The sequence below is a fragment of the Myodes glareolus genome, chromosome 3, assembly GCF_982192425.1.
Source record: "Myodes glareolus chromosome 3, mMyoGla1.1, whole genome shotgun sequence".
NCBI lineage: Eukaryota > Metazoa > Chordata > Mammalia > Rodentia > Cricetidae > Myodes > Myodes glareolus.
In genome coordinates this window covers 50,943,129-50,970,488 of record NC_142028.1, presented here as the reverse complement: position 1 = coordinate 50,970,488, position 27,360 = coordinate 50,943,129, and the positions used below count along the sequence as shown (strand labels likewise).

At 43.9% G+C, this 27,360-nt stretch overlaps 1 protein-coding gene and 1 long non-coding RNA gene across 2 annotated transcripts in view; one reads left to right on the top strand and one right to left on the bottom strand.

The window, feature by feature from the left end:
* The first annotated feature begins 9,187 nt into the window (after positions 1-9,187).
* On the top strand, positions 9,188-13,395 carry LOC125403234 (uncharacterized). Its single transcript, XR_007232876.3, has 2 exons — positions 9,188-9,571; positions 11,408-13,395. It is a non-coding gene; the product is annotated as an uncharacterized LOC125403234 (long non-coding RNA).
* Positions 12,013-27,360, bottom strand: part of Rybp (RING1 and YY1 binding protein) — a 52,156-nt gene continuing 36,808 nt past the window's right edge. The window contains exons 3-5 of the mRNA XM_085686798.2: positions 16,419-16,595; positions 16,219-16,317; positions 12,013-15,888 (exon numbers count right to left, since the gene is read on the bottom strand). Of these exons, the coding sequence (XP_085542924.1) occupies positions 15,636-15,888; positions 16,219-16,317; positions 16,419-16,595 (529 nt within the window). The 3' untranslated portion in view covers positions 12,013-15,635. The remainder of the gene's footprint in view (positions 15,889-16,218; positions 16,318-16,418; positions 16,596-27,360) is intronic.

Below are 27,360 nucleotides of genomic sequence, written 5' to 3'. Positions count from 1 at the left end.
AGCTCAGTGCCTGACTCAGGAAACCATCAGATGCTACGAACTTTTCATGATTTTTAAGACTCATCCCTCAAGAGCACATGAGGGTTATTAGGATCTCCTATGCCAAGGTCTCTGGGAAGCTATGATGCACCCCCTCACTGTGACTGCTGTCCTCATAAAAGGGAACCTTTATAAACCAGTGTGGTGCACGCACCTGTAATTCTAGCGCTCGGGAGGGAGGAAAAGGAGGATCAGAAGGCCAAGATTCAAAGCCAGTCTGGGATGCAAGAGACTGCCTGGAAAGCAAGACATAAAACTTAACAAGCAAAGGCATAGCGTGAGTGGACATTTAGATAGGGAGAAGACTATGTGACGTCACCGGAACAAGATGTCCATCTACGCCACAGGAGGCAGGCCTGGGACAGCTCCTTCCCTGTAGCCTCCTGGGACACAGCCCTTCCGTCAGACATCAGTCAGGGAGACTTGAGGACAGCTGCGGTTTACAACCACCCAGGTCTCACAGTCATCCTGATGTTCCAATACAGCCGAACGTGGAGGCTCTTCAACCTCAGACGGGTCAAATGAGCCTGGCCTGCGGCCTCTTTGGGTCCCAGGAGGCTGGTGGCTGTTGTCACTACCTCCTAGGCTCTGAGCTCTGTCCACCAGGTACTCTGTTCTGGGGAGGCTGAGGTCAAGCAGATCAAATGGCTTGGAGAGGAGTATGTGAGGTCACAGATGAAAAGACAGAGGGACAAGGTCAGGACTCTGCTGTGAAGCCTGCGCTGGGAAAGTGGTACAGCTGCCACCATAGCGACAGAGCAGGACAAGGCCTGCCCTTGTCACCCAGAGGAGAAAAGTGAAAAAGAGATGGGCCTAGATGCGGTGGCCCAGGCTTGTAGCAGCAGTCCTGGGAATGCCGGGACAGGAGCCTCACACTAGCTCGAGGATAGCTGAGGCTAGCCCGTGAGTTTGAAGCCACCCTGAGCTACGTAATGAGAGGTGGGACAGTGTGGGTTGCATAGCGTTAGACCAGCTAAGAATACAGCATGAGTTACAGGCCAGCTTAGGCTATTTGCATGTGACTGTCCCCTCATACCAGGCCACATGTGGCAACCACAGCTCTGGGAAGCATGTGGGAACCGAGGAGACCATGGATCTGTTCGCTATTAAAATTGGTCTAGCTTTCCCCTCCATTTAGCAGAGGAAGCTCATGTTACACAGAAAGGTTAATTACCCCCAACTTCCAAAGGTTCTCTGTTGCAAGCTTCGAATTTCTGCAGAAGGATCCCGTGAATTCCACATTGCAGGGTGTAGGCTTAGTGAAATGGCTCTCTGGTTCGGACAGACCCCATATGTAGCTACCTCCCAGATGGGCCATGCAACTGAGACTACCCAGGCACCATTTCAAACCAACACATCTACATATCTACAATGTGAGCTTGGTGTTTCCCAGCCAGTGTGTGTGTGTGTGTGTGTGTGTGTGTGTGTGTGTGTGTGTGTGTAAGAGAGAGCGAGAATGTGTATGCATACCAGACAGAAAACAGCCTCTGCTGCCTTTCCTCAGGAACTGTCTTTTTTCTTCTTTTTGACAAGGTCTCACTGCCCTGCTGTTCTAGCCTGGCTGGCCAGCAACAGCCCTCATCCCCCACCCAGGGAATCTCTCATCTCTGTCTCCCCAGCACTGGGATTACAAAGCTGTGTCACCAATGCCCAGCGTTCTCACGTGGGTTTTGGGGATTGAGCTCAGGTCCTTGTACTTGGCAAGCACTTTACCAACTGAGCCGTCACTGCAGCCCCTCCCCCCCTTAAACAGCAAAGAGACCACCATCTTTTCATAATAACGTGGCTGCAAAATTAAGAGGGTCTCACTTAGGTGTGTTGGCACGTGCCTTTAATCCTTGCACTCGGAGGCAGAGGCAGGTGGATCTCTGAGTTCGAGGCCAGCCTGGGCTACATAGTAAGTTCCAGGATTACACGGTGAGACCCTGCCTCAAGGACAAAACAAACAGAAAAAGAGTCACAGATTCTGAGATTAATCTCAGAGTCGCATCCACAAGGCCTGCTTATCCCCACCTCTGGAGAGGCTCAAGGTCTATTGCTCCATAAGCGAGGCCTCAAGGAAGCCTGAGGGACCTCACGTCTCCACTGATAAAGGCAGGATGCAGAGCGGCCTCCAGCACCAAGGCCAACCCTTTCACCTCCAGAAGTTCTGACAGAGTCCTCCCAACTTCAGCTTGCCTGGGACTCGATTCTCGCCAGCAGTGTGTAAGGACTTCCTGAGAGTGGGTGACAGTGGAGTTGGCATTTGTCCTTCTTCCTCCTGTTGACCTCACCTCCATGTGGCCTCAGTGGACTACTGCTGTGATACACAGGCCTGGGACTTCTGAGTCTGCGACCATGCTGGGCCTGTCATAGTGCTGTAGTCCTTAGCAGCTTTGGTTCTGGGGGACTGGCATATGACCCAAATTCCTAGGACTTACAGCAGGCAGATAAAGATAATCCATCTGTGGATGGTCTCTGAGCAACAAGGATACAGACCAGAACGTGTAAGAGGCAGCTTTCTCCCCTGACACAGTGCCCTACCTGCGGGTTCGCAACATAGACAAGAACTGTGATAGTTTTTCTGGACCAAGCACTAGTCAAAGCATATAAACCATATTATCTCTCCAAGATAAGCACTGCTTCCATCCCCATTTACTCTAAGTGGAGAGATCAAGGTACTGAAAGGTTAAGTAACTTGTACAATGTATGCATAACGGGGCTGGAGAGATGGTTCAGCAGTTAAGAACACTGGGTGTTCTTCCAGGATGGACCCAGGTTCAATTCCCAGCACCAACATGGTAGCTCAGATTAGCTTCAAACTTGCTCTTCAAGTGCTGGACTTACATGCCCAGCCTCCTGAGGAGACATTCATATATCCACTCATTCATTCATTCATTCATTACAGGTTTTCTCTGTGTAGCCCTGGTTGTCCTAGAACTCTGTAGACCAGGCTGGCTCACTAGTCTTTGCTCCCAAGTGCTGTTTTCATTGCTTGGGTTCTAGGATTAACCTTTTGAGGGTTCAGTTTCTCCTTGCCAACACTTGTGACTGTCCATCTTTATCTAAGCTGTCTTCATGGATAAAGCATCCCTCTCACCAATGTTTGGATTTGCATTTCCCTCCTGGCTAATCACCCTGAGCACATTTTCATAGGCTTTTAGGTGCCATTTTTACATTCTCCTATAGCGCTTGTTCAGACCCCTTGGCCAGATTTTAATTGGATTATCTTTTTATTATTGAATTATAAAAGGTCCAGGTGCATTCTGAACAGAAGTATCTTCTCAGCATTTGACAAACGCCTCTGCCTCTCTGTGAGCATCTTTTCAGCTTAGTGATGGTGCCCCTCGAAGACTCAAATTTTTTATTTTGGGGAAGGAACAAAGAGAGGATAGTCCCAGGACCTATCAAAACTGCGGCACTATGGCTGTGCTCCCTCTACCCCGTGCTCAAAAGAACGGCTGAAGGAGCTGCTAAAAGAGAGGAAGGCAGGATGGTGGGTGATTCAGAAAAGAACCTCAAGGTTCTATGTTGAACCTGCTCTTCTGTGGCTGGAGCTAAAAACTGAAATGTCTCCTGCAGAGTTGGGAGAGAAGGTACCCAGGAGGAAAAAGGGCAAAACTAACGCTGGCAAAGATGGAGGGAATGCTGCAGAAAATGGAGGTTCCAAAGCAGAGCAGGCAGACAAAGCAGAGGACTTCAGAGAGGACTGGGTTGAGACCACAGGCGTGGGTCTACCATGCCCAATTGGCTGTGACAGGCATTTCTGCAGTCTGCCTTCTTTCCAGTGATCCGGATGTCTTGCGACCCACCTAGCTCTTTGATTTCTTCCAACAGTGTCTCAGAACATAGGTTTTATAGTCACTTGTTATAAATATTTCTAAATGTTTTTATTTTACATTTCTGTGGTTACCTTTTAGTGTATGTGCGTGTGTTTGTGTGTGTGAAAGTGCACACATAGTGCACATGCGGAGACCAGACTTTCAGGAATCCACACTCTCCTTCCACGATTGTTGGGAAATATTACTTTAAGGTGTGTGGCTTTTGTTTATGCTGCATTTGTTTAACTCTGTGAAGCTGTGATTCTTTGCCTGTCTAAAACACCTGATGGTGTTTACTAGCGAGCCGTATTGCAGGAGCAAGGATCGGCGGGGTGGCAGGCAGAGAGTGTAAGTACAAGGAGAAACAACGAGGGAGGCGAGGAGGACCTCAGGTCAGGGGCCAGCCACCCCGCTACAGGGAAAGAAGAAAGCGACATAGAAATAAGAGAAAGATAGAAGTCCAGAGGCAAAAAGTAGTCACAATAATTTAAGAGAAGCTAGCTAGAAACAAGCCAAGTTAAGGCTGGGTATTCCTAACTAAGAATAAGCCGCCGTGATTTATTTGGGAGCTGGGTGGTAGAGCCCCCCCCCCAAAAAAAAAACTCCAAAAGACTGAAACATCACAATACACGATGTGGGTCCCAGAGATTGAACTCAGGGACTCAGGCACGAAAGTAAATACTTTCACCCCCTGAGCCATTAAGCTGGCCCACCTTTGCTGCGGGCCAAGCAGGCACTGAGTGGATGTGTATTGTTGACATCGGCACGGCCACGACAGGGACCAATGCTTCAGACCCACGGCAGTGGCATGGTCATAAACATACACACAGGTTAGGGTTGGAACTGAGAAAGCCTTCCTCTGGTCTGAGTGCAAACGCTGGTGGTGTGTCCAGAAGCTAGCAACTGTTGCTTCCTCCTCCCAAATGTTGACAGCCCGAAACTGCTGCCAAAGGCGACTAGCCACGCCCTCCCGCGGGGTGTGGTTCCTAGTGAACACGTGAGTGGGTAGCTGATGCTACTCCCTGAGAATACACATGGCCCACCTGACCCCAGTTGTTCTGTACACACGTTTGTGTGGCTGTCTTTTTCTCATTTCCTCACTGCCCTTAGTCGGGTTTCCAGGACTAAGCTGCTCTGGGTGCAGCACCTCTAATGGTCCTGCGTTTCATTTCCAGTGTGTCCGGTGCAAATGTATGGAAGTCACGTTGGCTCTTGTACCCTGTTCTTCTGATGTGCCGTCTTCCTGAACTTCTCCCCAGGTTCGTTGGTATAACAGCGTTGGGGACTTTATTTATTTATTAGAATGCTTTGGACTTCAGATGTAAAAGATGATGTCATGTGTACGGACGAATAATTTTACTATTTTGCTTCTTCCTTTCCAATCTCGATGCCACTTACTGCATCTTCTTACCTGATTCCTGGCGAGAATCCCAGGGGAGATGAACGGATATCCTTGTACAGAGCCCGCGTCCTCACCCTGGACTTTTACACAGGTACTTTTTCCTCAGGTTGTGGAAGTTCCTTACTATGTCTAGCTTATTGCACACTATCATCAGGAAGCTGAATATTAGTTGAAAAAAAAATTATGCTTTCAGGTAAAGACGGGTTTTGTTTGTTTATATTATTTTTATGTTTGGGTATTTCATCTGCATGTATGGCTATATACCACATGCATGCCTGGTTTTCACGGAGGCCCGAAAAAGGTGTCAGGTCCCCTGGAACTGGAGTTACAAATGATCGTGTGCCATGTGGGTACTGGGAACTAGACCCCAGTACTCTGGAAGAGTGTCCAGTGCCGTTAACTGCCAAGTCCTCTCTCCAGACGTTGGTTTTTGTTGTTGTTGTACTTTTGTGTTATTTTTGTTGTTTCTGTTTTCTGTATTTTATTTTGTGTGCATTGGTGTTTTCCTGCATACATGCCTTACATGCATACATGAGGGTGTTGGATCCTGGAGTAACAGACCGTTGTGAGCTGTCATGTGGGTGCTGGGAATTGAATCCAGGTCCTCTGGAGGAGCATTCAGTGATCTTAACCGCTGAGCCTCTCTCCAGCCCCGACCCTGTTTGTTTTTAAAGCAACAAAATAAAGCCATAAGTCTGGAGAGAAAGGAAGGGAAACACCAAGAAAATATTTGAAGCTGAAAAATAGATGGGTAGGCCGCTGCCTTGAGAGAGTCAAATGCTAAGCCAGGCTGCAAAAATCAAGAACCAACCAAATTCTCCAAAAGGCCAGTAATATGTGAATTTGTGGGTCGTATAATTCTGGACATGCAGGAGAAGGCTGGAGAGAACTGGCTAAAAGCTGCCCAAGAGATCATTTTCAGATCCAATCCTTGGGACTGTCCCTCCCCAATAGCCCATTGCCAAACACAGAATGGGGCTTGAAAGATCACCGTTGGGACCAGTGTGCCAAAGTGAGGTGCACCCGCGTGCAGTTTGCTCGATGAGAGCCCTGCAGGAACTCTAGCACCTTCTGGCGCCTGCGCAGACCTTGTTGGTCCAAGAAAGTATATCCCGGCTCTAAGGGGCCTTTCTCTAAGCCTGACTCATTCAGCTATTTAACTGCTTTTCTCATTACTAAGATAAAATACCAACAAAAGTAACTTGAGGAAGGAAGGACTCATTTGGCCTCCGGTTTGGGGAAGTCCATCATGGTGGTGTCAGGAGCTTGGGGCAGCCAGTGAGCAGAAGCAGTGGGATGCCTTTCTCTTTGTGTTCGCCCAAGACCCCCCCCACACAGGAGGGCACCACTTACATACAGAGCAGATCTTCCCGCATCAGCTAAACCAATCCAGAAACTCCCTTACAGACAAGTCCAGGGTGGCGTTTCCATGGTGATTCTAAATGCTAACAGATGGACAATGCAGATTAATTAACCATCACACCTACGTACAGTCTCCAACAGACTTGAGTTGTCAGAGGTCCCCTCCCTGAGAATCTTATTCACCAGGTCAGAGGAACTCAGTTTTCCAGGGAAAGTCTCAAGGCTGACACCACAGACTGTTACAGGACTGCCACTTCTTACATGGGACTTGCTTTGTTTTGTGCATAAGGTTTCACATACCCAGACTGGCCTAGAATTCAATCTATAGTTGAGGCTGGCCTTGAACTCCTGTCCCTCCTGCTTCCACCTCCCGAGTGCTGGGATTACAGGCACACGCCGCCACTCTCAGTTCTGAGGAACAACATTTTCTGCTTCGGCTGAGCACCCCTGCTCCTATTTCTCCCCTCATCGTCCTACAGTGGTCTTCAGCAACTCCCAGAAGCTCCAAGCCTGTTCCTTATAGCTACATAAAAGTCAGGCGCCAGGCCCTTCTTTGAATGTGAGTTTGCTGGAACACTCCCATTCCTAAGGATGAGGCGAAAATGGCGTTTCTTCTGTTGGTCTCATACTGAGTTTGTTTCATGAACTCAATGAACACCGGGGATGAAAGGAAGTTTTTCTCTCCCCTATATTTTGGGTTAGTAAATATTTCTCCCCACCTAGACAATGTATTGCAGGCAGGTACAAAAACATCAACCATTCAGGAACCTTCTAACACAAGCACTTGGGGAGATAGACTAAAAACAGGGTCTTTCTAGGGCCTTGGGCTTTGGTCCTGGAATACATGTTGACTTTGCATGTCAGGCCCACTCCACCATCCTGCTAACGTTACTACCTTCCCTTGGGGGTAAGGCAAGCCCCATAGAACTACCAGCTTAGACTGCATTCGTGATCGTGGGGCTCCCCAAGCCTGACGGCTCCTCCCTGCAGACCTGCACAGGTCTCGGGTGGCAAGGGATTTTCACAGGCAAGGAAGTGGATGGTCATGGCCAGCTGCCAACATCTCACCTACTGTTGGAAAGAAAGGCTTGTGGGGTGCGGAATGACTCTTTTAAGCTGCAGTGTGACTAAAATGATGTCTGCAGGGCCTTGTTGACAGCTAAAGCCAGCAGAAAAACCAGCATATTCTGAACATCTGCCAGGAGCCAGGAATTCTTCAGGTCATAAAGCCTCTCAAGTGTCGGAGGCGCAATGCTCTCCTCCAAACAGAGTGGTTTGTATGTAGTACTTGGGCCTGACAGTCCCTTGCTCTGATCACTAAAGCCTTCCGCTGCATCATATTAGTTGGTGATTTAGACTGTTTAAAAAATATCAGGGTGACGACAGGGGAACAGATCTTTGTTCTTTTGCAAGAAAGTCTTTGCAGGACTTTTCTGAGCTTTTGAGACTTAAGCAGTTACTATTCTAATGGGCTGGGATGTGGCTTGGTTGGTACAGTATAGTGTTTGCTTAGCATGCATGAAGTCCTGAGTTCAAACCTCAACAACTCCTGTGAGTTAAACATAGTTCCACGATGGCAGGTACTTAGGTTGCTAATTCTTCAGGAGTATAAAGCAAGAAGAGGTAGCAGAATGAGATTCTATTTAGTTTTAAGAAGAATGAAATTGTATCATCTGCAGGAAAGTGGATGAAACTGGAGATCATACTAAGCAATATAAACTAGACCCAGAAAGACATATTGCTTATTTTATCAGATATGGAGAGAAACATGTTAAATTTGTAGAATGTAGGTTGTATACATATACACATGACACGACAACAGAAAAGGAACTATTTGGGAAGCTGGTTGGTGCAGGAAGAGACTGGACAGGGCAACCGAGGATGATAACTGTAGGCAAAGTTCTCAGCAGAAATACAGTCTCCTGAGGCCAGGGGACATCGGGGTGGAGGCAGAAAGTATGAGAGCGGAGGATGGAGAGAAGCTCTCCAAAACGCTGTCTTCTAGACATGATGTGGCCGTGGCAATCACAAAACCACAGTAGCTGTGATCACCTGCACAGGTAAGAGGGTAGAAGGGGTCTGCAGGAATGGGAATAAGAGAAGATGGGAGGCATAACAAACACCCTATACACAGGAAACCTCCAAAACCTTAAATTCGGGGGGGGGGGGGATTGAGACAGGGATTCTCTGTGTAGCCCTGGTTGTCCTAGAATTCACTCTGTAGACCAGGCTGGCTTTGAACTTACAGAGATCTGCCTTCCTCTGCCTCCCTACTGCTGGGATTAAAGGCATTTTAAGAGTGTCAAAAAAGTAATTACAAGGGGCTGGAGAGATGGCTCGGCGGTTAAGAGCACTGACTGCTCTTCCAGAGGACCAGGGTTCAATTTCCAGCACCCACATGGCAGCTCATAAATGATTGTAAATCCAGTTCTGGGGCAATCTGACACCTTCACACCATTGCACATAAAATAAAATTAAATACATCATTTAAAAAAATTATTACAAAACCCATTGCTTCATTCAGCAAATAATATACTAGGAAAAAATTAAAACAAAATAATTGGCAATCAAACAATAATGAGCATAACTGATTGAAAATTCAAACATTGGAAAGCCACACTGGGTGCAACACTGTAGCCACAGAAATACAGAACAGCTGTCAAAGCCACCCCTGAATTTCATTCATTTATGCATGGCCTTTGACCAAGTGGCGCTGCCTCCGGGCCAGGAAAAAATAGTCACAATCAAAAAGCACAACAAACCAATCATACCAAGCTCTTGTTATCAGTGAGTTTATCCAGGAACATAATACAAATGCATGAAAATGAATCTCCTCTTCTTCCTAGAAATGGTAACAGTCACTTCTCAGGGCGTCAGAGAGACCAAGGCCAGAGTGCAGATCGACTGTCTCAGCAAGGACTTTCACACCTGTGAGGCTGAACTGCCCAGGATCACCCAGTCCCCGGAGGTGAGTCTCTCTTGCTCCATTCTGTCACTTCCAGAAGTAGCATCCACTCGTTCATCTGCTTGTGGTTTATGGCTGAGACTAGAAAATGGGGGGTATAGCCTGGATAGACAGATCCTGGTCTGGACTACATGGTACACTCGGAACTCCACAGTCCTTAGGGTCAGGAGTCTGGGGCTGGGCTGTTCTTCAGGCTATAGGGCTCAGTCCTGGCAAAAATGCCTGGGGAATCTTCCGATCTGGCAATGTTCTGCAGGGAGCCAGTGAGGTTCTAGGCGGTTTCTTCTCTCCTCCTCCAAGCCTCTCAGCTGGCCTCCTTGGATCCCTAGCTTCAGTTCCTCAGATGTTAATTCCAAAGTTTTGAGTAAATTCTGTCCTGAGCAGGAATAACACATGGGTTCTATGTCAGGGGAGCATGAGTTATCAACGTCTGTGTTAGTGATGTCTGGTTTGAGCCCACGGTGTTAAACTGCAGCAGCCTGCAATGCTTGCCCTACAGGTCTAGGGCAGAGGCACTGGTATAGCTGGGTCTGGCTGTGTAGGCCTGCAATCCTAGTTCCTCTGGAGGCCAGGGCAGAAGGACCAAAAGTTCAAGATTTGCCTGGAAATTTAGGTAGGTCATCTCAAAGATAAAACTTATAAAAGGGTCTGGGCGCATTAGTAGTAGAGACGCTCACCTGGCATATGCAAAGCCCCAGCATCAAACACAGGGCTGAGTGGGGACAGCTGCACAGTAGGCCTCTCCCAAGCCAACTGTCTCCTCCACCTCCCTGTTCACCCCCAGCAACCTCTGAATACCTGGTCAAAACTGAGGCCTGACAGCCTGGTCACTTTAGAGAGCCGCCCAACCCCCACCCCCACTTTGGCTAATGCGAGGCAGAACATCACATGCATACCTTCCACGCCACTGTCTGCCTAGGCCCACCATGACTTGTATTCCCACCTACAGCCTGTGCTTTTTCTAGGAAAACCAGAGCATTTCCTGTAAGACCAACTGCCCCCTTCCACTGGGCAGGCAGATTAAGCCATAGCTACCATCAATGACTAGCAAACAGGACTTGGCCGAACTTATCAGCCTGCCTCCAAGAAAGCTCTATAGCTGTCCTGTCCCGCTTTTCCTTCCATGTTCAGAGTGTCAAGGTCCAGCAGGCTTCCTCTGCTTTAGTTAAGAGCTGGCTGTCCAGGCACTGCCAAGCCTTTAACATCACTCTGGCCTTGTGCAATTCCTTCAGCAAGCGCCAATTAGCACATTGAGGTCACACCTGCAAGCAGTTCTCAGGTCTGGGTAGTATTTAGCTTTGGCCTCTTGGACAGTGAGGTTAATAATCTACTCTTCCTGATGTCTGGTGTCCGCACATGTCACATGGGAGGTTCCAACCTCCTTAAATGTTCCCAGTACCACTACCAGTGGGACCCCCCACAAAGGGGCTATAAGTACAAGTATGGGGAGAGCAGAGAATGTTTCTGCACCTAAGATGTCCCAGCACAAACAACAGCAACACGGACACCATTTACTCCGTGCTCTTGTGCGGCGCGCATCCTGGCCAGCAGGAATGAACGCCACCAAAAACGAGAATTCCTTCTTTGGTCACATCTTTATTTGGAGCCCTTTGATTGAGGAAAATTGGGGGAAGGGAAGATAGAGCAGGGACAAGAGAAAGCTTAGAGAGAGAGCGTTGGGCCCCGAGGCAGCTGCTTTTAAACGGTGGAGAGGCTTGAACGCTGTCCTGATTGGTTAATGCCATTCTGCTGTTCTGAGCATGTGCAAGCAAGGGTGCAGGCAAGGGTGCTCAGCCCCACGTGGCTACCTCCAAACTGCAGGACCACCTGTGCCTCCAGGTGGCTCCCAACACTCTTGAAACCTTCCTAATACTTCTGAAGAATCGCACAGTGATGAAGTACAGACACGGAACATTTGGTAAGCGTTTCTTCAAGGCAAGAGTCCCACTTGCACCCTTCCCTTCGGTGCCAGCTCGAGCACAGAACCAGACACAGTCCTCAGCATGAATCCTCCAAGGCAGGCCACAAGCAGCAGCAGGTAAGAAGCCAGGCTGTGGGGGCTTGTGGGCCAGGCAAGATGTTTTACTCCATCTGGTCACAACAGGTTTAATGTACTCTGGCAAGAGCAGGGGCTCTGTCTAAGGGCTTTCAAACATTGGAAGACACCTTCAGTTCCTTTAGATCACCACAGCTTATCTGAAAGGAGCTTTTAGACACAACCAATTTCTTCCAAATTCTGATAGTTCTTTGACTCAATTCTTTCTTGTACATTTGTGATCTATAACTAAGACACTCAAAATAACCTTCAGCTTGTGGTAACACAAGTACGGAAGGAACTATACGCTCTATTCCCACTGGAAACATACCACAAGTGGGCATGGGGCGAAACTAGGCTTTTCTAAGAGCTAAGGTCTACGGAACAACAAAAATAATCATCTCCAATGTAAATTTTACTATTTTATTTGTGAAAAAACTACAAGCAGAATTCATAAATAGACATTTCTATTTAAAGCAGGAAAATGATAAAGTGGCTTCTAATAACATAGTCGTGCACATGCCAATAACAGGAATATATTAACATCTTTTATTTGCTAGACAAAGAGCAGTGTCCAATATAAATTTCCCCCAAACATTTAAGACCTGTGAATTTCTGACCAGTTCACAAAACCACTGACACTTTAGCATGAAGAGAAAACAAACCTAACAGACTGTCAGCTCTAAGACGGACGGAGCAGAAACTTCCAAAGCATTATACAAGCCATCTTTCTGGGCAAATGGAAAATAGAGCTCGTATAAGACATTAACAAAAGTTCACAAGGGAAGATTATGTTCTGACATACTTAACAAGCATTCGCTATCTGTCTCCAACAAACAAAGCTAAGGAAATAATGTAACCATCTTTACACAGTAAATTAAGGTTACAAGTCATACACAAGAACAGAACTGCTTGCGCGTTAGAAACTGTTCAGCTCCATTGTCACACTCTAAATGTTGGCTCTTAACCATTTTCGGTAACATACAAGCAAAGATTATTATATATTCAGCAATTAATAATTTCTCAATAATTTAAGATACGGTAGCTTAAAAATGTAGACTGAGAATGATCTTGATAAGGCAGGCGAGACATCTCAGTGGAGCTAAACTCACAGAAGCTTCTGCCAATGTTCCGAAATACCCAGATCCAGATCCAAACTGAAAGGTTTTGATTAAAATATTTTCGTGGTTATCAAGATGTCTTTCTTTTCCCTCCCAATTGCATGCCTCGGGCAGAGCAAGTCAGGTCAGCTCTGTGCGTGTACACACGAGTGTGAAAGATCATGTACTAAACATACGGGAAACTTGCAAGCCTTAACACTGTGCTTTTTGTTTTAATATGCTTTCTGTGCCACTGAATACCAAGTATTTCTGGTCCTCTTAATGTCTCTTTGTAAGCTACACTAGTGTTTTTACCTACTGAGTACTATAGTAGGGCAAACTGTAAATGCAGGAAGCTAGTAAGAATTCCATTTCCAGAATGCATGCCTGAGGGATGTCATCGTGTAGCACCTACCACCTCTCCACCCCAACAGAGCCTGTGACAGCAGCGACAGGGGGCCAGGGACAGCAGACTGCTTGGACTCCGCCACTGTCGGCTGCAGTTTCTACCTCATGGCAAGTTCACTCCACTCGTTCTGAAGCCTTCCCTCCCTTCACCCCTCCTCATTAATTTATCACGGAGGCAAAACTGAAAAACCAAGACATGGGCGATGAATGAATTAGTAGCCTATGAGGAGCTGGTAAATCAGCCTTTCCCACTAATCTAGGGGGTCCAATCACTTTACATGAAACTCGTTTTGAAAAAGTACACAGTGTTTCTGAACAAAGTGCATACCAACACTTATTGGTTCAAAGAGCAGTGCAATCCACATGAATTTGGTGGCATTTAAATTTTTTTAAAAAGTTAATTAAAAAACTTAGCAATTCCTTACACCTCTGGAAAATAAATATGGCTGACTAATTAACCCTCCCTGAGACCCTTAATAAAAGGAATACTAAAACTTTAGAAGGAATGTCTTTGCAATACCCCACTAATATTAAAATGTGGATTTAAAATTCATAGTCAAATCACTATGTATTATATATTCTGATGCTTACAGAAAGCACCTGATTTCCTTTGGTTCATTAATAAATACTTTAAAAAGGTATTTAAAAAGGTAAGTACAGCTTGCATCCCAGATACAAGCACTGTTTTAAAAAGAGGGGAGCATTGTCCATGCTTCTGAGAACAGGAGCCCAGCGACAAACAGCACTGCCTTTGGGACAGAACATACACTACGGTGCAGAATGACTGGACTGGTTTTAATGTAAATGTGAATGGAACCGTTCCTGTTGGCTACTCAATTCAAGCTGTTAATGTTCTTAACTTGTTGCCTCCACAGATCGAAATCAGTTCTATTATTAAGCAAACCAGGTTAACACCAAGATGTGGTGTTTCCTTACACACACTTTCCCGTGAGTCCTTCGAGTGTGATCCAATAAAGGAAGGTTAACACCACGTTCTCACGCTTAAAGTGACTTAAGTACTACAAAGAGTGGATATGAAGGTAAAGTCAGAAAGGAGAGATACCCTGAATCTAAGTACAAAGCAGAACCACCCAAACTTGGGATGAGATGGGGTTATTAGTGGTCTTCGATTATCCCCCGCCCCCAAAATGGAAAAGTGAAAAGAAACTTTCAGGGTTCAGTCATGCCATCTCTGTTGAGAAGACAAAGACCGCCTGGTCACTCTCCTGGGACGGGAGCTTTTGCCCTGTGACTTGCCCGTGCACCCCTGCAATCCTTTCCCACACAAGGAGCTGAGAAATGACACCAGAAACTGGATGTGCGGTTGACAACCATTGTTAAGTAAAATGAATAATAGCAGGATTTTAAGAAGAAAACAAACAACTGCATTGGTAGGGTGAGGGTTTGGGGGCTGGGGGTAGGGGGTGGCAAACAGGACACGATCACAAAATCCACCACTGCAATGTCACAGGGGAAGTAGACACAGGACTGCCTCCCTAGATGGTGTGGATTACAAATGCACTACTGCAACCCTAGGACTAACAGACAGTTGCTAGATGTGCCTCAGGCATGAGCAGAGGTCTGGAAAAAGGCCGGAATTCGAGATACAGAACACCATATTTTCATGAGTGCTTAATAAGAACAGTAATGTTAACATGTGACCATAATTTACACGAATACTTGGCATTCTGGAGCTAGTTTTGTTACTTCCAAATGGTCAAAGCCCTCCAACTGAACCCACCTGTGATTTGTCAATTATCCCATCGCAAATGCAGGCTATCTGGAGCAGTCTTTAAATTTGAGATCACATTGTTTAAAAAATATATTTTTTTTATATCATCCAGTACTTTTAAAGACAGATGAGAGAGTCAAGTTCCCATGTAGGTTGGAACATACTTCATGTAAGACTGATTTTAATTATATTTCAGCACTTTCATAGAAGGGACTGTCCCAGATCTGTGTCAACTGTTCAATGTTGTATTCACTTCACAGTGTATCAAGCACCAGCGTTGCCATGGATTGGTTTCAAATAACCCTTTATATATAATTTTATATTTATATATATAGTTATATCAAAACTGATAGTACAGAGTATAGCTGGAAGAAAGAACTAAATTTAAGAGGATATGCTGACAGGATGGAGTCTGTGAACACAATAAATAAAAGTTCCCTCCCCCCTCCCAACCCTCTTCAACAAAACAGAAACAGAAAACCAGTTGTAATGTACATGGAAAATTGTGCACAGCAGATTTTTTTTATATAAAAAGTAGATTCAGGAGCACATCCAATTATAAATGATTGTTAGGAAAATCATATAAAACAATGGAATACATAAAAGTGTCAAGAGTAACTGTCAGGGTACGAAATTCCTTGGTAGCCAGATGCCCACGGCAAGCAGAACCTCTCCTGGTAGCATCACTACAAGGTCGTCCACAGAAGACTCTCCAGGGAGCAAGCAGCATGGGCAGGTGGAGGGTTTGAATCTCATACCCTGATTCATAGTTTCACAATTCCATGTGCAATTTCAGAAAGATTCATCATTTACTGCTGACATATCGCCCTTTGGCGTGGAGGAGCGGGAGGAGCCTTTGTCTGTGCTCTCTGACCCCGAGCTGCTCTGGTTCTGCTGTTCTGACCCTGCACTGGAGGTCACTGTGGAGGAGGATGTAGAGGAGGATCGAGTCTTTTCCTTAAAGTCTGTGATAATGACGGTGACATTGCCCACAGTTACGGCCAACTGCTGTGCGGTGCTCCTGTCCACGTTCTTCAGCCGGGGTCTGAAACACGTCAAGGGAGACATTGAGGGAGTGACAACATCAACACGAGCCTTCCTGCAAGCTTGTGCCCGTGGACCTAAGCTGCCCATCTACTGTAGGCTTGCTGACCACATTTAGCAATTGACCATCAGCTGGCAGAACTTTTGATCATAGATGGCAAACCACTTCTGTTCTTTGTTCTGGCCAAGATGATGACCTAAAAGGTCAGAAGCCTTACCTTAGTTCCTCATTCCACCTCCCTCGGCCTACAATCTCTAAGTATACCAGAATCTTGGGCTTTTGGTTATGATTAAATCAACAACTTAGTATTTCACTCTAGTTTCATAGTACCTTGAGGTGTGATTCGTTTCGCTGGTCTTTGTTGTAGCATTAGCCGACTGTATACTGTTAGCTTCACTAGGAGGATCTTTCAGAATATCAGACTTTGGTCTAAGGGTAAAGCAAAGACCCAGGAAAACAAAAATAAGTCCTCATTTAAAATCTGACCCAAGTGCAAATTAATACGTAGTAATCAGTACCCAGACACTTACTTTGTTTTCTTGTTGGTGTTTTTCTTGGTGACACTGGGGCTAATGTCCTTGTCTTTCTCAGGTTTCTCTTTGTCAGGTTTTTCCACCTTCTCCTTCTTCTCCTTCTTAGGGGGAGGTGGAGTGGCATACTGCTGTGCCACCTGCTGTGCCACCAGCTGAGAATTGATGCGAGGTTTCCTGCAACATTCAACAAAAGATACAGCATTAGTGTCTAGCTGTGAGTATTTTCTTAACAATTCAACTGTCCATTATTCCACACTGTTTCAATGTTATATGCATAGTCTTCAAAAGGAGACATCACATGCCCTTTTGGTATGTATGCACACAGCCCTGTGCAATCACCCAACAAGTTACAGGAGTGCTAAAAACACATCTTTTGAGCTGTCATGATTATACTGACAGCTTTCAAATACTTCTGCTGCAGAAGGCTAATCTCGTTTTATTAAAGGGACACTGGTAATCCCTTAAAAAAGAGAATGAAATTAGAAGTGTGACATTCACTCCTCCTCAATCTAATTATTCCAACTAGGCCTGCTCCCCTGCAGCTGTGATTGGCACAGACAACACATACTGGGCAATAAAAGGTAACTGTGGTTCACACAATCTCTCAAGGGGATGAAGTCACTGTGGCAAAAAAAACCTCAGACAAGTGATACATTGACTATGTCATAACAGTTATGTCTGCACCAATCTCCAGTTGACACGGGCTCTCTCATCACTGTTGTGTGTAGCTTCTATGGAGTACCAAACACTCTCACAATGCAGAACTATTCACAGACCCAAAACTGGGGGGAAGGAATGCTAGCCAATGTTTCTATATACAACAACCCCTCCTCTACACATAACAGATCTCCTAAGTGAGGTCCCCAAGCTATTACAAGGCAAGTGGCCCATCCAGCATACAGGTAGAGATGGTTGGGATAAAATGCTGTTGACTGTAACTGACTACTGAAGGTTGGTGAGACAGGACTCCTAATATAAAATTTCCCCAGCTAGACATTCAAGAGTAATCAATGTTCCAAACCCCAAATGGGAATATTCAAATGGGCTCTTAGCACAGTGAAGCAACTGGACTGCTAGAACACAGCCCAGTACACCAGAGCAAAAGCCCCAAGCAAAGGACCTGGAACACAGTCCTACACAGCACTGCCTCCTCACATAGTTTGGCTATTCCTCACACAGGACTGTTGAGCAAACAAAGTTAATGGAGTACCCCTTCAAAAAACACAATGTAGGGGACAGATGCTTACATTCCAGTAAAGATACAACCTCAACAAATGTCAACTCTATCATCCTCCAGCAACAAAGGCTGGAGGAAACTAGTTAGCTCAAACTACAGTTCTCTAAGTGAAGTTATTAAGTCGTAAGATTTATATATGTGGTTCTCAAACTTCCTAATGCTGTGACCCTTTAATGAAGTTTATATTGTGTTGACCCCAACCATAAAATTATTTTTGTTGCTACTTCGTAACTAATTTTGCTACTGTTATGAATTGTAATGTAAAAACCTGATATGCTACCCTTGTGAAAGGGTCATTCAACCTCAAAAGGGTCTCAACCCACAGGTTGCTCTACTAAGTCTAAGCCCTTGCCTCCAAACACCCACAGAGCTTCACCTTTATCTGAAAGGTGGCATCAGTTTTAACAATGAAGCAGCCCTACCTAAATTGTTCCTTCAAAGAGGAATATAGCTGCAAATACAACATAGGCACCAAAGGAAGGAGAACCAGCTGTTTACAAGATTACCAAGCACTGTAAATCAGACTTGTAACAAGCTGTCATATAGTTAAACTTGGGTGTCAATAGGAATTTCGGTGCTTGGGTGTAGTGTGTTTTCCTTGCATACTACATACTACAAAGTCCTGGGTCCTGGGCACTACTGTTAAACCTAACGAATATGAGGCAAGCCTGAGCTACCTGAGGTCTTAACACGTACAGAAAAGCACCATGATTTGAGGGTCCTTTCAATTAAGCCCACTGCAAACAAAATGAACCCAGGATAAAGAGAAGGCATCTGCAGAGCACTTCATATAGAGACAGAACCAAAACAGGTGCCCAGGGGCCTCATGCTAGAACCCCAGTAAAGTTTTGTAGTGTATTTTACCAGGCTACACTTTGTTTTTTCCCCCAGACTGTTAATTTGTCCAAAAGTCACTGAAGCAAACAAAACAAAAACATGATAAACCCCAACGCAAAAAAAAGAGAAAAAGACTGTAAGAAAAAAAAAAAAAACAGCAACAAAACTTCCTGAAATGTCCTTAGAAGGCTCTGTCATTTTTAACAAGTAACAGTGTAAAACCCCAGAGTCCTTTAAAATAAATCGGGAAAGAATGGGATGGGAGAAATTATTCAAACTTTGTCTTCTTTCCTTGTGGCTTTAAGTCTCCCCCTCCTCCTCTGCCAGGCTACACTTTACACTTCAATGTCAGCTAAGTTGGACAAATAAACTGGGTGATGGTGGTGCATGCCTTTAATCCCAGCAGTTGGGAGGCAGAGGCAGAAGCAGGTGAATTTCTGTAAGTTCAAGGCCAGCCTGGTCTGCCAAGTAAGTTCCACAACAGTCAGGACTGTTATACAGAGAAATGGGGGGGGGGGGGGGAGGACAGAGAAAGGGGAGCTCCTGCATCTCAAACCACCTGTGAAGGCCTGGCTATTGGTAGAGCACCTAACAACACAGCCTCCAGCTCCCTACTGTAGCTCTTTGGCTTCTCCAGGATGCAGGACTCCTGACAAGGTCAGCTTGCTGCACTACTCACAAGCTGCAGTCAACAGGTAAGATGTCTAAACATTTGTGACCATGTTAGGCACTCACAAATCAGCAAATATGCTCTAATTCTTCAGCACAGAACACAAGTTTCATTATGGACAGGATGAAATTCATATATACAGGGAATAAATGATGGCCCATTCATCCTAGCACAGGCACAACAGTGTGTGGGCAAACAGTGATGTGCTGAGTTACACAAGCCAAAAGGAATTAAGACTAATTAGCATAGTATTCAATTATTAACCATGAAAATTGACTCAGCTTTCTAAAAGCACTGTGTTATTTGAAAATAACTGCTGTATTCTAAATGTTGTATGGCTCAGTGATGTCTTTAATTGACAGTTACTTTACAAGCAACCCACCAGCTCTTCCCCACCTAAACCCTCCACAGTGACAATTTATTTTCTTTAATTCAAAGACTTGCTACAGAATAACCATCCCTCATCCCCACCCCAGTATTTCTGTGTTAAGGAGCAAGTTCATGACCTAAGGAGAATGAAAGTCTAGAATGGTCTCTTATATTAAGGTATCCCTGTGAAAAGCACCTGATTTTTTTAGTACTGATTCCAAAAACATGCATATGCCGGGTCTAAAGACACAAAAGCATTTATGTGCAGCTATTCTTCCTATCTCCTGGAGATGTAAAAGCCTTAGCAGAGGATGGGAATTGTAGTACATCCAACATCAGGAACCTAGACAGACCAAATATGCTTTTATAAATACAATTTTATAAATCAAGCATAGTTACTTTTCTTTGCAAAAGGTAAAGCCACACTGAGCTAAATAATTGATCTTTGAACTAGTCTCTGTAAAAAAATTTAAATTCAGCCAAGCAGTGGTGGTGTATGCCTTTAATCCTAGCACTCGGGAGGCAGAAGCAGGCGGATCTCTGTGAGTTCGAGGCCAGCCTGGTCTACAGAATGAGTGAGTTCCAGGACAGGCTCCAAAGCTACAGAGAAACAACAACAAAACAAAACAACAACAACAAAAAGAATGTAAATTCTAAATTGTGAATAGCTAAGGCATGACAACATTTTCGGGGCGATTCCTCAATTTACCTCTAAAGCAATGTGCTAAGCTGTCCATCCAACAGTATCACCCATCACGCATGAATGGCCCTGGCTTCTTAACCAGTGCAACTTGTTTTGTGCTGATTTAATCCTAATTCCTGACCAAGGAACCTATATGATTCATAGGCTGTATAAAACCAGCTACTTTCACACAAAAGTAATTTAAAACCTCCACCATATCTAACTGTAGCCATACTTCATAAGGTATCGTTAATTTCTCTGCTTTGACACTTAAGAAATCTTTTAGTATTAAATAGCTGTTCCTTCTCTCACAAGCAATCCTTTAAATTTGCTGGTTTCCTGAATGAGCCACTGGTGACCTTAAAAAAAAAACTGTAATCCCATTTGAGGTTATTCTTTCTCACCAGTATATACCAGACTCAAGAAAACCACTGTGCTCTGTAAAAACTTTCCTCCCAATTCTAACTCCAACTACTATAATAAAAACTTTTCTCCTGAGCCGGGCAGTGATGGCACAGCCTTTAATCCCAGCACTCAAGAGGCAGAGGCAGAAAGATCTCTGTGAGTTCGAAGTCAGATTGGTCTACAGAGTGAGTTCTAGGATGTCTCATGTGGAAGAATTGTGTGTGAGTCTGAGTACGCACGCACGCACGCGTGGTTTGTACTACGGAATGTATGTGGAGGTCAGAGAACGGCTTGAGGGAATTGGTTGTTTCTTACCACTATGTGGGTCGAGGGGATCAAACTCGGGTTGTTAGGCTTGGTGGCAAGTGTCCTTACTGACTGAGCTAGCTATATCTTACAAGCCATCTAGAACCTTTCTCTGAACCTCAATGGGTTTCTTTAGCATTTTTATTCTTTTGAGTGGTGTCAGGATCATGCCCTCCAAGGTAGTCCAAGTATTCCTAATAACAGCCCAAACTGCAACTCCTGGACTGGATGGGAAGAGGACTGGCTTCACTCCCCCGTCCTAACAGAAAAGAGGGCCTGCAGCAGCATCAAGGTCCACTTTCTGATGCGGTGTACTGTGTGATTTGGGCTAAGTTACATGTCTGGCCAAACTTCTGTTCCCTCAATGATGAAAGTACTGGAGTACATGATCATTAAGATTTTAGAAGCTTCAAACCACCCTTACATTCTTGCATTCAATATTTAATAAACACATCTTAGTGGAGTGCAGGCAGGTTTGTAGCTTACATCGTCAGCAACCCATTTAGCCTGTTTACAGTGAGTTATATCATCTTACAAACATTCTACAGTGAGTTGGATGTGACCAGAATCATCATCTTCCAAAGGCATGCAAAACCAACTTATGAACCACAAGGACAACAACTCCCTAGGCAAATACAGTTTCAGATGCAAATAAACTTAATAAATCAAGTCTCCCTCTAAGAAAAAGGCATTAAAGCAATCCAATCTGCTGTCTAAATTACTTCATAGCTGTCAAAAACCCTATTTAAAATCTATGTAACCATTTTGAAATTATACTTCGTTTCTCTAAATACTTATGAGACACCGAGAATCTGTAATTCTTCAAACAAATATAAAAAGCTATTTCTCAATTCCAGGGATAATACTCACTCAACTACCTACTGAAGGTGATGCTTAAGTTAAGAGAAGGGCCAAATTGCATTTATTTATTAAGATCTTTTTTAACGTTTTCCCTTAAAATTATCCCCAAACTAAACCAAGGAATCACTGGTAATTAGCACTCTGCTTAAAACCTCTGCTACAGATGGGTGCTTACAGAAGGAAATCTTAACTCCTGGACTTGACATGAGGTTTTGTTAAACTCTCTCCACCTGCTTTATCCTAGAACGCTCATTCACACAAGGTCAAACTACACTGGTTGTTTTATTTTTCTGAAAGTACCTTCAACTATCCATTTGCTAACCTTCTATCCCTTAGCTAGAGATATACCCAAGATCAAGGCCACTTGTTTCCCCATCTCTCTGGGGCCAGGTTTAGGAAGCTTCAATCCATCCTGGCATGTATCTGCTGTCTACATTTTACATCATAATTTACTACTTTTTGTTTCTCTACTAGATCATGAATAATTATAAGGCAGTACCAACCTCTTCAATTTTGCATTACACCTCTAAAATTGCTTTGAAGTAATAGTTTCCTGACAGTAGCTCAGTGCATAAGGTGTGTGTCCGCTATAAAGTGGTGTAGAAGTAGATGTTATACCATCATGGAGCCTATCTTTTCATTATAATGCTATACTTAACTGTTTGGGTCTCAGAACAGACCTCTTTAAGGCTGTGGGTTCTCAAGGAAAAGTGCATTTCATGAGGAGGGTGTGTGCAGTGCTAAGCTTTCTATACAACGTGTTTCAGTATTCTCAGTTTTCAGAAGACATTAAGGAACCAAACACCAAAAAATTAAGGGGCATGTTCAAGTAGACTTTTAACTCAAGTTTATGCTTTTGCACTAAACCATATTAACTTGGGAATGAACGAACAGATGCAAGGGAAAGGTAAGAAGCCAGGCAGTGGTGACACGAGCCTTTATTCCCAGCACACAAGAAGCAGAGGCAGGAGGATTTTGAGTTTGAGGACAGCAAGTTCCAGGACCACCATGGCTATGCAGAGAAACTCTGAAAAGCAAAATAGCCAGCCACTGGTTCTTACTTCAACCTCAGTCTGAAATGGTGATTCTGCCTCCTGGAATCTCAGAAGGAAACTGCGTTTTTAGAGCTGTCTCGCCCTGTCTTTTATATTCCACTTTAGGGCTGGGATTAAAGGTGTGCACTGCCTAGTTTCTATGGCAACTACTGTGGCTACTGGGATTAAAGGTGTGTGTTACCATAACCTGGTCTGTAGGGGTGACCATTGGGACTGTTTTTCTCAGATCTTCAGGAAGTCTTTATTTATTAAAATACATTTGAAATTCCACTATACAAAATAGCTGTTTTATCCCAGAATCCCAAAGGAAAAAACAAAGGTAAGGAAGCAAAGAATTGTACACCATTTTTTAAAGAGAAGCAAAAAGTTTACAGGAATCCCAGTGATATCCTCAAGTGCTTCTAATCCAGTTTTGTACTGGTAAGGTACAAATTCTAATCCTCCACCTTACCACCTATTTCAAATATGACAACTACCCAAGGACATTCCCACTTTTGCTTACGCGACTAGAGAAGACTTGTGCAATCAGTTCTACAGCATTGTAGTTTAGAAGTATCTGGGGCCATAGGACAAAAACTTAGGAAACAAGTCCTTTAGAAAGAAATGTTGTCTTTTGTTTCTCTGGTAGAGTAAAAAAAGACCTACAGACTTAAAAAAGTATTGTGCAATGAGTAAGTCTGCTAGAGAAACCACACCATCACAAGTTAAGTACTCTGGCTTCAAGTGGGATTCCTACATCACCAGCAAGATCGCCAATTGCACAATGTTAGCTAAACCCTTCACGCATATAAAAGGGACATGTAGACAAAATTGTGGTGATCTTTCATTGCACAAATGACTATAATCACCTAGATACATTTCAACTCAGTGTTTACTTCTAATCAAGTACCTGCTTCTTTCTAACAGCACAGCAACTCCACTTTCCTTCATGATCAAGTGTATAACAGGGTTTGGATTTTCCACGCTCCACAAATGACTCAAGTCTGTAGGAAAAGATCTCTCCCACCCTATTAAATAACTGCCAACAAACTTTCTGCAAAAACCACTAAAATAAGTATCTCCAATCTCCTCACGCAAGTCCCCACATCACATTTTGCTTTCACTTCTTCCCCTCTGCCAGCTTATGGTAGCTTTAGTCTTTTATGACCATGAAACTTACAGAGTTGCTTTCTAGAAATATCACTCGGTCAGGGCTGGAGAGATGTTTCAATGGTTAAGAGCACTTGCTGCATCTTTCGTGGAGAAAGTCTGGACTACAAATAAGCTATTTCTCTTAAACTTTCTGAGATTTCAGTATCCAAATGTGGAGTCCCCTCAAATTGCTACACAGACCCGGCTGATTTGAGATTTAGGTAAGACCTACCTGCCTCAGTCTCTAGAATACTGGGATTACAGACCTACATACAGCTCTAGACCTGGATCCTTTCACTCTTATCACCTGGAATTCTTTCCCATATACTTATTTATTCTATTATTTCTACTAGTATGAATCTTTTAATCACACAGATATAAAGTTTTATTGTTTTTTTTAAATTTCACATTACAGGCTTCTTCCCTATAACTGTTCTAGCTATTGCCTTGTATCATTTTGACAAACCCCATCCTTCAGAATGGGTTCCAAAGTCATCTAACATTTTAAAGCAATACATTCAAAGAAGAAGGAAGGAAGGAAGGAAGGAAGGAAGGAAGGAAGGAAGGAAGGAAGGAAGGAAGGAAGGAAGGAAGGAAGGAAGGAAGGAGAAAAACAAAGAGAAGAAGGAAGTAAGCCCCCGCTAAGCTGTGGTGCAAGGTGATAAATAAATGAGCCTTCCCCTCTAGGTAGAGCTAGAACAGAAGATTGATGCACGTGTTGTGTTTGTGTGTGTGTGTGTGTGTGTGTGTGTGTAACAAGGAGTTTGAATTTGAATATCTATCACAATCACCGATCTACAGCACTGGCAAAATGCTTTATGCTTTAGTACCTGAGAATACTGTGTTCCAAGGGCACAGTTGATCAAACAATATGCAGCTAGAGATAGAAATATCAAAAGAACTAAGGATAGATTTCAGTTATATGTATCAGTCTCTAAAATATATAAAATGCTTTCTAGAATCCTGGGTATATAAAGAGGAAAAAAGAAAAAAAACTCTCAAAAAGTGGAGCTCTCCCCTCAGGAATAATGACTCAAAAGCCAAGACTTAGTTCATGTGCCTAGCTAAGTAAACAATCTGCTGTGAAAGAGAGAACCCAGGGTCTTCCAGTCTCTCGACAGCTCAATGCTGTACAGACAGCAATAGCTCCAAAATTGCCCATCCCATCTCTAAACAGCTGACACACTCAAAAGCAGCCAAGAAGAAGGCAAAAGACAGTAGAACATAGTCACCATTTTCCGAGCTTTAAGAGAGGCATTTTTGTTGCCGTTTTCTTGAGATAGGGTTTCTCTGGAGATCTGCCTACCTCTGCCTGTCTCCACAGACCAGCTGAGAAAGGAATATTTCTATATTGCCCAGGCTGGCCATGAGTTCAGGTTTTAAGTATTCAGTCTAGAAAATTGTATCATACACCCATAGAATGATTACCATCTCCCATCTGTTGTGCCTCTTTCCCAGGCAGGTTTCCTCCCAGCTCCATGAGACCACATAGGATTTCTGAAATACAGATCAGATCCATCTTTCCTCCAATTTGTTGTACATGAATGACATAGCATATACTTCTTAAGTACACATCTACTTGAACCGAGTTTGGTCTCTGAGCTTTGTTCATGCTGTGTGTCTGTTTATCTAATCACCTTTGATAGACATTTATGCTTTTTCCATGTTTCAGCTAAAATGAAGAAAGTTGAAATGAGCACCAACTATAAATCTTTGTGTGGACATATGTTTTCATTTTCCTAGCTAGAGATCTATGGCAAGCCTACATCCAGTTTTTTGAGAAGCTGCCAATTTTTTTTTCAACATGATTATACCATTTCACACACTCTCTCAGCACAGCTTGAACATTGTGATGGTTCTCCATCAGCAACACTGGGTACAAGCAGTCTTTTTTATTTAAGTCATTTACATGGGTATACAGTACCACTTCCAATTAGGATTTGTTTTAGTTTTGTGGAGATATGGTCTCGTGCAGCCCAGACCAGCCCTGAACCCCTCTCATCCTCCTATCTTCACAGGCAGCTTCAATATGACTTTAATCTGCAATCCTCCGATAGGTGCTGTGTTTCTGAGTATTATAGCTCCGCAGAAACCGTATGGCACTTATGAAGATCAAGAGTCTACCAATTTAACGCTTTAAGCCAGGCGATAAGCAATTAAGTGCTGCTTTTCTACCTTTATGTTTCAATTACATCACTTTCTCTCTCTCTCTCTCTGTCTGTCTCTCTCTCTCTCTCTCTCACACACACACACACACACACACATATACACATACACACACACACACACACAAATCGTGGGTACATGTATAGGGAGGCAGGTCACACACAGTGCCATGTTCTATTGTGAAGTTCAAGTGCATAGAAAGCAAAAGTTTCTTAAAAGGGGGGGGGCACAACTAATTTAGGCACAGAACAAAAGAAAACTTAAAAACATAACTTTGAACATTACAGTTTTACAACATTACAGTTTTACAAGATCTACTATTATTACCCAACACTTGAAAGTTAGGCAACTAGCTAAAAACGAAGAAGTGTTTATTTTATATAGAGGTTTGCAAAATCAGTCGAATAGATGAAGACGACAGATAGCTGACAAGGACAAAAAAGATAGCAAGAAATAGCTAGCACTTCAGAAGACAGAATCAAAATTCAAAGAGATCAGTGAACTGGAGAGATGGTTTAGCAGTTAAGAGCACTGGCTATTCTTCCAAAAGTCCTGAATACAATTCAAAGCACCCACATAGTGGCTCACAACCATCCATAACGAGATCTGGTGCATTCTTCTGGCCTGCAGGCACATATGCAGGCAGAATACTGTGTACAAAATAAATCTTAAAAAAAAAAAGTCGGGCGGTAGTGGTGCATGCCTTTAATCCCAGCATTCGGGAGGCAGAAGCAGGCGGATCTCTGTGAATTCGAGGCCAGCATGGTCTACAAGAGCTAGCTAGTTCCAGGACAGGTCCCAAAGCCTGTGTCTCAATAAACCTAAAGGACAGCAATCTGCTTGATGTAGTTCTTTTGGGAAATAGTTTCTCACAATTCTACCTCTTCTGCTGATACACTAGGATAACATAAGGCTACCCATTAGCTTTGGCTATAAATGTTCTAGTAAGAATAACAGTTATCAGAAAAACCAAACGGCAGTCCAAGTCTATCAGCTTACAGATGAGGGGCTTACAAGAAACTACAGCCCCTCGGTTTCAGTTTCTTCCGTCGCTAAAAATGAAAACACACTTGCCTTAAATTATTCCAGCAGAGCTGAGAACACAATGCTGAAACAAATGTCATAAGTAAACAAAGAACTTTCCCACATACACTTTAGGTTTGTTCATAAAGCATTATCAAGTTTTTAACTCTGGTTTAATAAAACCCACTATTTTCCTC